At 46.8% G+C, this 9513-nt stretch overlaps 2 protein-coding genes across 2 annotated transcripts; both read left to right on the top strand.

Moving 5' to 3' along the window:
* Positions 1 to 3866: 3866 nt before the first annotated feature.
* Positions 3867 to 4689, top strand: EDB93DRAFT_1257143 (uncharacterized protein; the record flags this gene model as incomplete). Its single annotated transcript, XM_041454066.1, has 3 exons — positions 3867 to 3903; positions 3961 to 4104; positions 4478 to 4689. The coding sequence occupies 3 exons, from the start codon at positions 3867 to 3869 to the stop codon at positions 4687 to 4689; spliced, it is 393 nt and encodes a 130-aa protein (XP_041300931.1).
* A 1765-nt stretch (positions 4690 to 6454) lies between these two features.
* EDB93DRAFT_1109378 (uncharacterized protein) lies at positions 6455 to 7723 on the top strand (the record flags this gene model as incomplete). Its single annotated transcript, XM_041447967.1, has 7 exons — positions 6455 to 6559; positions 6603 to 6736; positions 6782 to 6793; positions 6845 to 6914; positions 6965 to 7003; positions 7143 to 7601; positions 7649 to 7723. The coding sequence occupies 7 exons, from the start codon at positions 6455 to 6457 to the stop codon at positions 7721 to 7723; spliced, it is 894 nt and encodes a 297-aa protein (XP_041300930.1).
* Between the last annotated feature and the right edge of the window lie 1790 nt (positions 7724 to 9513).

Below are 9513 nucleotides of genomic sequence, written 5' to 3'. Positions count from 1 at the left end.
AATGAATAGCCTGCTGTAACATAGTCCGTAAGGTTGGTGATTAGGAGTTTTGGAAACTTGGCACGTAGGGCATGACTTACAAAATGCCTGAATGTCTGCTGCCATACTCTTCCACCAAACACTGTCCCGAAGGTACAGAAGCATCTTTGAGGGGCCTAGGTGGGCGAGGATTGAGTGAGCGTGAGATATAACAATCTCTCTAGCTCTTCTTGGTCCAACCTTGATATCTGGTATGCACAGTGTCCGTCTTTCGCCGCTCTTAAGAAATATCTGGTCATTACTCACTTCAAAGTTCTTGAAGTTCCCAGGGTGCTCTATTACCTTTGCAAAGAAAGGGTCTTTGCTGTTCTGGTCCACTACCAACTCGTAATTCGAGTTTCAGATCCCTGAGGCTAATTATCTCGGGAATGGTGGGTGGAGGCTTAGGGTGAGAGTTGGCTGGCTTTAATGTGCAGTGTTCGGATTCAGCGTGTTGTGGGTCCCCATTTGGTCTGCTTATTTCAACGGGTGCACTGATGTGGTCAGGTGATTGCCCAGACCTTTTGTCTATGATGTCACAGTCTATGTTGGTTGACTGTGGGTGCTTGTTTGACAACTTCTGTGTCTTCTCCTTTTCATGCTTGTTGTTTGTCATGGCTACTGACCCACCCTCCAGTAATTCTGGTGGGGGTTTACTCAACTTTAGAGTCACTTTTTTTATGCGCGAGCTAGGTGAGCTGCTTCCTTGTGAACTGGACCGTTTTGTGGTGCCTTGTGACTTACTTAGTCTAGCTGGGCCACTGTTACCTGTCACTGCTGTAGGCAGGGTGGTACAGGTCTCACTTCCCTGGATGCTGACCAGTGGGTCGACAGCGCCAGGGACTTCAGTGGGGTTGCTGCTGATGGTATGTTTGAGCGACCTTGTGTCGTTCACATTGTGGTCTTTGCTGACAGCCTGTTTGAGCGACCTTGTGTCGTTCAAGTTGTGGTCCATGCTGATGGCATGTTTGAGTGACCTCGTGTTGTGCAAGCTGTGGTCCATGTTTGAGCAACCTTGTGTCATCCATGTTGTGCCTGTGTACTAGCTTCTTGGCCAGTTGTGCTGACCGTCAGTTTTCTGTAGCTTCAAGGAATAAGGGGGTTCCGGTGTAGACTGGGGCAGTTACAAAGTTGAGGAGGAGGCTGCTAGGTATGTCATCTTCCTCAGCACCGACATACTCACTTGGGGCTCTAACCATGCCTTTAGGTTCATTGCTATACAGGCGGGACAAGGCATCTGCAAGGGTGTTCTCTACCCAGGGAAGGTAAGTGATGCTGAAGTTAAACTCGCTCGATGATTCTAACCATTGTGCTTGGCATGGGGACAAGTGGTCAGCCACTCTAGGCCTTTATGGTCCATGAAGATGCAGAACGGGACACCAATGAGTAAGTGTCGGAATTGCTTCAAGGATTTGACGATCGCTAATAGTTCCTGCTCATGCACAGGATAATTCTGTTGAGCAGAGTTAAACTTGCCAGACCAGAACACAATCACACTGATGTGCTGTACCAGGTCACCTTGAGACAGGATGCCACTGGCACCAGTGAACGAGGCGTCAGTGACAAGGTTCATAGGACTAGAACCATTGAGGGCATGAGGGAAGTCCAGTGCCTTACGTTTGACATCACGATGAGAATTGACACAGTCTCAGACTAGGTCAAACACACGCTGGTCAGTGGCAGTCCATTCCCACTTGGTCATCTTGGTGGCTATTTTTGATAGGTGCTGCATGTGGATGCAAACTCCTTCACACCCTGGGGCTAGGTAGCCTACTGATCCGATGAACTGCATAAGCAGTTCTTTTGAGGTAGGTGTTTTCCAATGCAGGATTTTGTCGACCTTATGTGGGTCTAGGCAAATCCCCTTATGGTCTATGACATGCCCGAGTATAGTGAGTTTGTCCTTAAAGAATTGCAGCTTGTGTTCACTAAGGTAGAAATGATTTTCCCTCAAGGTGTCTATCATGCACTTAATGTGAGTCACGTGGTCTTTGGCACTGTCAGAGTAGACGATGATATCATTTAAGTATACATCCATGAAAATGCCGATGAATGGGCCAAAAATGTGATTCATCAGTAACTGGTACGTGGCTCCAGCATTACAATCACCTATTTGCATAATGTGACTGATCATCGTTCCGTCTGGTGTAGCAAATAAGGATTTAGGTACATCCTCTGGGACTATCCTAATTTGTTTGTATGCATCCTTACCATCAAGCAGGGACTGGAATGGGTGAGACGTGACATTGCATAAGATGATCTCTATGTCAGGCAACGGTGAGGCAAGTTTCTGGGAGTTCTTATTCCTCTGTCTAGTGTCCAACATGGTGCGAAGCCACAGTTCACCATCTTTGGTGGCTTTGCACATCATGATCATCAGAACCACATTAGTACCACTGTAGAATTCCCATCATCTGGATTTTAGGTAGTCATTGCACTTCTTTCGCCACAATGGTTGCAATGCCTCAGGAGACTTAGATTGACACCAAGGATAGGTGTGGCTCTCATCAATGAGTGGTATGATGTGGTTGATGGCCTGCAGGGGCGGTAGAGGTGTGTCAACCACATCCTTGCAGATCCCACGAGCATACTGACAAAGTTCTTTGACGTATAACTCGATTGTGCAGGCTGTGACATTCAGCTCCCTAAGTTCGAGGATCTGAATCTGGGCACCACAAATTGGTAGGGCGTCTATGTTACAAGAACATCTAGACGCTTGGGCCCCTACTATTTTTCTCCTGATCCTCCTCGTATCAGCCCTCGCATGATACCCTTACCCCGACCTTACCCTTGTCATCCTCGTCATCCTCGCATTCCCTTTCGCCCTCTACCTGTCGCTTCAGCAAAGCCAGTACATATGGCCGGATCCTTTCGCTGACGAAGCATACCCATGCTCCGTTTCACCACCTGACTGATCCTGCGGACAGTCCCCTTGCCCTTACCGTCTGGACGGTAACCTATGATATGATGCACGACGCATCTCCTTTGCCCGGTTCCCTTTTATGATCTCTGACTCGGTGCGCAGTCGCACATGCGACTTATACTTAGATCCGCAGTTGCACGATCGTGCCCCTGCGCGTTTCACTTCTTATTTCGATCTTTGACTCACTCTCTTATCTAGCACGTTCTACCCAGACCGAACGTGCCTTCCTGTTATGGTCTTACCCTTTACCGATTGCCTCTCCCGGTAGTACGAGTTATCATCCACTAATACGTTTCCTGTCCTCTATATAAACTCGCTACCATGTACTATATTCCCTAACTTGAATCTACTTGGTTCTTGACCTCCTACTCTCACCAGAGTGATCCTTCTGCCTCGCCAGCAGTCTATATTCTATCTTCTTATCTGCTCCTCGCGGATAAGCCTATAGTCTCGATCTTTACTCATCGACTTCGTCGACGAGCAAAGCCCCTGTTAACTAGTCGGACTTCCGTCCTTCTAATTAACGACGATCCTTACGATTAACCTTCGGGTGTCGTAAGCCTAGGCCGATATAGCTTATCGTCTTGCACCCGCGTGACATAAGCTACCTGATTTGGACATAGGCGTTAAATCGTACTTGCCGAAGACACGCCAAGTACGACCCCTAACCTTGGGCTAGCCCAAGGACGTCCACAGACCGTTGACGACACAAGCTCTGTTTGAGCGTCGCCAACAGATACCATCCAAGTCGTAACAGTCTATACTACGGATCTTTATCTCTGATGGGTTGAAGCCAAGTAAGACTTGGTGCTGAAACAGGAAGGGCATGCCTAGAATGACGTCATAGGACTCTAGGTTAGCAATATTGAAGGTGCGTGGACCTTTAGTTTCCTGGTACTCAAATTCAGCTGTTGTAGTAGCTTTGATGGCACTTCTGGACCCAGATACAGCCAATTGGAGAGGTATGGGCTTCTCTAGCATCATATACTTTAGTTTTAATTGATCCACCATTGTACTAGATACAAAGTCTGCTAACGACCCAGAATCTATAAGTGCTCTGCATGGTTTCCCATTGAGGAGAACAGCGACGACAATCAACTTAGGGAGAATATGGGCGGAAGACTTTGGTCTGGCTGCCTGTCTATGGAGAGAACACAAGTCAGGTAAGTCAGCCTTAGTATGGTTAACCATGCCAAAAAAGAGCTCACTTGTAGGTTTCACCTCCTCTTCGTCACTCAACTCGCAAGTTTTGAGACCAGGCAGGTCGTCAAATGACGTAGAGTCAGGGTGTTGTTGATATCATCTCCAAAATCACTACTTCCCCACTCCGAGGTAACCCAGGACGAGGAGTCGGAGTCCTCTGCCTCACTGGGATCAAGCCATGGCGCTGTAGTGATTGGGCCTGGCGAGGTAGGTTGTAGTGATGTTTTGGTGCGGTGAAGATGAGGAATATAAATTGTGCGGAAAGTTCGTTGTAGCGATGGTCGCAGTGTTGGGCTCAAAACCACGTATTTCCATACTCACGTCTGTTACAAGAACATCTAGACGCTTGGGCCCCTACTATTTTTCTCCTCATCCTCCTCATATCAGCCCTCGCATCATACCCTTACCCTGACCTCACCCTTGTCATCCTCGTCATCCTCGCATTCCCTTTCGCCCTCTACTTGTTGCTCCAGCAAAGCCAGTACATCTGGCCGGACCCTTTCGCTGACGAAGCATACCCATGCTCCGTTCCTCCACCTGACTGATCCTGTGGACAGTCCCTTTGCCCTTACCGTCCGGACGGTAACCTATGATCTGATGCACGACGCATCCCCTTTGCCCTTTTCCCTTTCTTGATCTCTGACTCGGTGCGCAGTCGCACATGCGACTTATACTTAGATCCGCAGCTGCACGATCGTGCCCCTGCGCGTTTCACTTTTTATTTCGATCTTTGACTCACTTTCTTATCTAGCACGTTCTACCTCGACCGAACGTGCCTTCCTGTTATGGTTATACCCTTTACTGATTGCCTCTCCCAGTAGTACAAGTTATCACCCACTAATATGTCTCCTGTCCTCTATATAAACTCACTACCATGTACTATATTCCCTAACTTGAATCTACTTGGTTCTTGACCTCCTACTCTCACCAGAGTGATCCTTTCTGCCTCGCCAGCAGTCTATATTCTATCTTCTTATCTGCTCTTCGCGGATAAGCCTATAGTCTCGATCTTTACTCATCGACTTCGTCGACGAGCAAAGCCCCTGTTAACTAGTCGGACTTCTGTCCTTCTAATTAACGACGATCTTACGATTAACCTTCGGGTGTCATAAGCCTAGGCCGATATAGCTTATCGTCTCGCATCTGCTTGATATAAGCTACCTGATTTGGACATAGGCGTCAAATCTTACTTGCCGAAGCCTCGCCAAGTAAGACCCCTAACCTTGGGCAAGCCCAAGGACGTCCTCGACCGTTGACAACATACGCTCTGTTTGAGCGTCGCCAACAGATACCATCCAAGTCGTAACAACGTCAACACCTGAAACATATGCGCACATGTCCGACGCACTTTCGCACATGTCCGAGCCACTCCATATCAGATCCGGCGCATCGGACCTTCGGACATCGCATCGGCCGATCACACTTCACGCACACTTTTCCATCCCATGTCTTGTCCATCCGAACTAGCCTCACTAGGTGCGTAGTCATTCCTGTGCACATTTTCTGACATTCGGACTGCGTTATTACATGTTCACAGCACCTCGTGTCTTATTACATAGGACATCGGACCCGAAATATATTGCTACTATCTTCGCCTGTAGTACTCCAAATTTCTATGTACTTACTTAAATACTCTGTAGTGACCCATAGTAATCATCATCCAGTAGTTAGGAGCTGTTTCCCGACTCTGCGGATCACCCAGAATATTCTCGTAGTTCTTAGTTGCATTGCGAAATATTACCATTCGTTCACCGTCATACTCCGTCACTCGTTATACTTGTGCATACCGCTCGCAACCCGATACTCATTATAAAGTTTCCGACTCATTATTGTGAAGTCCGAAAGTCCGAAATCTCGGACATTGCACTTTGGCTTCGGACATTGGATAAGTACCTTCGGACATCATCGGATTACCTTCAGACATCGTTTCGCACCATCGGACATTTTGTTATTTGCATTACTGACACATTTTTACTACTAATACCAATTAGCAATCCCTTTAGGATTGAACGCACTTGCTCTGCAAGTATAGCAGCATAGGTTGTGCTAAGATCTACCTAAATATTTGTTGTCTAGGTAGTACGATTTCTGCTGAGCCCAGCAGAAATCAGCTTTCTACACCGGCCCCAGGCCAGGCTGCTCTTCATAGGGCTATGCAGGACCAATTTGAGAAGATCGCAGGCACATAATTTGTCCTTGTTCATTTTGCTAGCTAGATGCGGGAAAATTGTCACGTGATACATGATATTCACAATACGATCTGATCAAGTCCAGTGACCCTCTCTCGAGCTCCTAATACTACCATCAAACATGCCTGCAACACAGAAGAAGTCCAAAAAGACGCATCTCCAGCTTTTGGCTGAGCATATGACCCAACTGCAGCAGGAGATCAGCTCATTACAGCATGAGATGACAGTGAGTTTTGCATGCTGCCTTATGACATGTGTTTGCAGGAAAGCAAAAAAAGCCTCATTGTGGGACAGACTCACTGCCCAAGCCCAAACAATTGATCCCAAAGCCACCTGGGACTGCTGGTAAGCGTAATGGATACTCAGTGCAGCATGCAATGGGTCTAGGGAATGATAAGCGGCAGTACAATGCCCTAATGGTGACTATATGCTGACTATATGCACACAGAAACATGTCTGAGTGAGCCTGGCTGACATTCTGACTTAAGGCATCTACAAGACATTTATGTAGAACACATTTGGACCTTAACAAGACACACCACGGACAGGACAATAATGAGATCTGCATTGTTGTAGTGAAGGTGAGTCGCATATAAGACTTGACATATCTTAATAGACTGACTTTGTATAGGTACAGAAAAAACACCTGATTTTACTCAAGTTTGCGAATGTATGGCCAGTCCACACCTGGATCCAGCAATACTTCTGCAACTATAACAATGACCAAAAAAATTGATTGTATACTGTCCATGTTGTAAGCATTTCCGTAGTTTACCCCTTTCATAAATGCACTAACTGTACCTGCGCAGCCCCAGGATTATGACAGCGGGGAGAATGAGGACAATGACATGGACACCAACAATGATGCGGACACTGACAATGATGCGGACACCGACAATGACACTGACAATGATGTGAATGCAGATGTGGACGATGATGCAAACATGGACAATAATGCAAATGTGGACATGAACAATGACGTGGATGCAAATGATGATGCGGACAATGACATGGACAATGATGTGGATGCAAACGATGATGCAGACAATGACATGAATAATGATGCAGATGATGATGCAGACAATGACACGAATGTGGACACAGACAATGAAGTGGATGTGGATGATGATGCAGACAATGATGCAGACACGAACAAGGACCAGGATGAAGACCAGGATAAAACCCTGACTAACGACGGTGTTCAGGACCAGGGCACAGCCAACAGGAGGCCAGCAACCAGGAACAAGGCCACAAGCAGGTGGAGATCAGTCCATTTGATAAACATGTTCCTCCCCACCTACTCAACCTATCAAAGAAACGAAAGACGGTCACATCATCAGACATCAAGGAAGCCGAACCTATTCAACCCCCACCTCAAAAGAGCAGGTAACGATACCCACTGTCAATGAGGACCTCCCAACTGTCTGTCTGAGTGATGGGTGCGATGACACTATGCCCTCACATCCTTCAGGAATAATCCTTGTGAAGTACAAAGCATATTGACGCTGCTTACAGATGCCACGTGGCGAATTCACACGTCAGACACTCAAGCTCAAGATGGAACTCTGTGCTGCCATCCAGAGCAACCTGCAGTACAACAGGCACCTTCAAAGTGCTCATGATAACAGATGGCTATCTGAGATCAATCACTTTGCTGTGCATCACTCTGTTTTGAAGCTCGAACCTGATCTCCTTCGACTAATCTTTGATAGAACTGTGAAGGATGAATGCTTTATTTACCAGACTCTTCTTACCGATCTACTTGAACAGGGCTATGGAGTCAAGCTTGACAAATGATTGGCTTTTCTTACATGCCTGAAGATATTTGAAGTTGGACGCCCAATTTTCAACAAGGCACAGCCTGGATAGTGAGTCCTGATGCACTCTTGTGACATTATACTAATGATCCACAGCTACGGTCTGTTACAAGAACATCTAGACACTTGGGCCCCTACCATTTTTCTCCTTATCCTCCTCGTCTCCGCCCTTGCATCACACCCTTACCCCAACCTTGCTCTTGTTATCCTCATCATCCTCCCATTCCCCTTCACCCTCCACCTGTTGCTCCAGCAGAGCCAGTACATTTGGCCAGATCCTTTCTCTGACGAAACATACCCATGCTCCGTTCCACCCGTTGACCGATCCTGTGGACAGTCCCCTTGACCCTTACCATCCGGACGGTAACCTATGATATGATGCATGCCGCATCCCCTTTGCCCTTTTTCCTTTCTTGATCTATAACTTGGTATGCAATCACACATTGTACTTACACTTAGCTGCACAGTTGCACAATCGTGCCCCTGCTTGTTTCACTTCCTGTTTCTGTTCTTTGACTCATTTCTTATCTGCATGTTCTGGTTTTCCTATGACTCACCTTGAACGTGCCTTCCTTTTCTAGTATCACCCTTTGACCAGTTCCCCTTCCGGTAGTACGAGTTATCATCCACTAATACGCTTCCTCTCCTCTATATAAACTCGCTACCATGTATCTAGTTCCTTAACTTGAATCTACTTGGTTCTTGACCTCCTACTCCTAACAAGAGTGATTCCTTCTGCCTAGCCAGCAGTCTATATTCTACTTTCTTATTTGCTCATTGCGGATAAGTCTTTAGTCTCAATCTTTACTCATCAACTTCGTCGACGAGCAAAGCCCCTGTTAACTAGTCGGACTTCTGTCCTTCTATTAACACAGATCTTACAATTAACCTTCGGGTGTTGTAAGCCTTGGCAGATACACTTATCATTGAGCCCCACTTGACATAAGCTACCTGATTTAGACATAGGCGTTAAATCTTACTTGCCGAAGCTTTGCCAAGTAAGACCCCTAACCTTGGGCTAGCCCAGGGACATCCTCAACCGTTGATGACACATGCTCTGTTTGAGCGTCATCAACAGATACTATCCAAGTCCATAACACAGTCCAAAAGGCAGTGCAGTCTTTTGCGCAACCATCAACCAGTTATTTGACCCACAGGAAGGAATACCTACCAATGCCTTCGCCCCACTATCATATAAACAATATACATACTTTATTCTCATCCCTTACATAGCCAGCTGACGATCAGAGGTTTCTGGATGATCAACCATGCACACCTCAGCAGACATTCGAGCTTATGGTGGCTAGTGCGGATGCTGGTGATGCACTCCAGGGTATTGACAAAGAAGGGAAGGATGAGCAAT

The sequence above is a fragment of the Suillus bovinus genome (genome assembly GCF_016758785.1).
Source record: "Suillus bovinus strain UH-Sbo-P2 chromosome Unknown EDB93scaffold_158, whole genome shotgun sequence".
NCBI classification, from domain to species: Eukaryota; Fungi; Basidiomycota; class Agaricomycetes; order Boletales; family Suillaceae; genus Suillus; species Suillus bovinus.
This window is presented reverse-complemented; position numbering and strand designations above follow the sequence as displayed.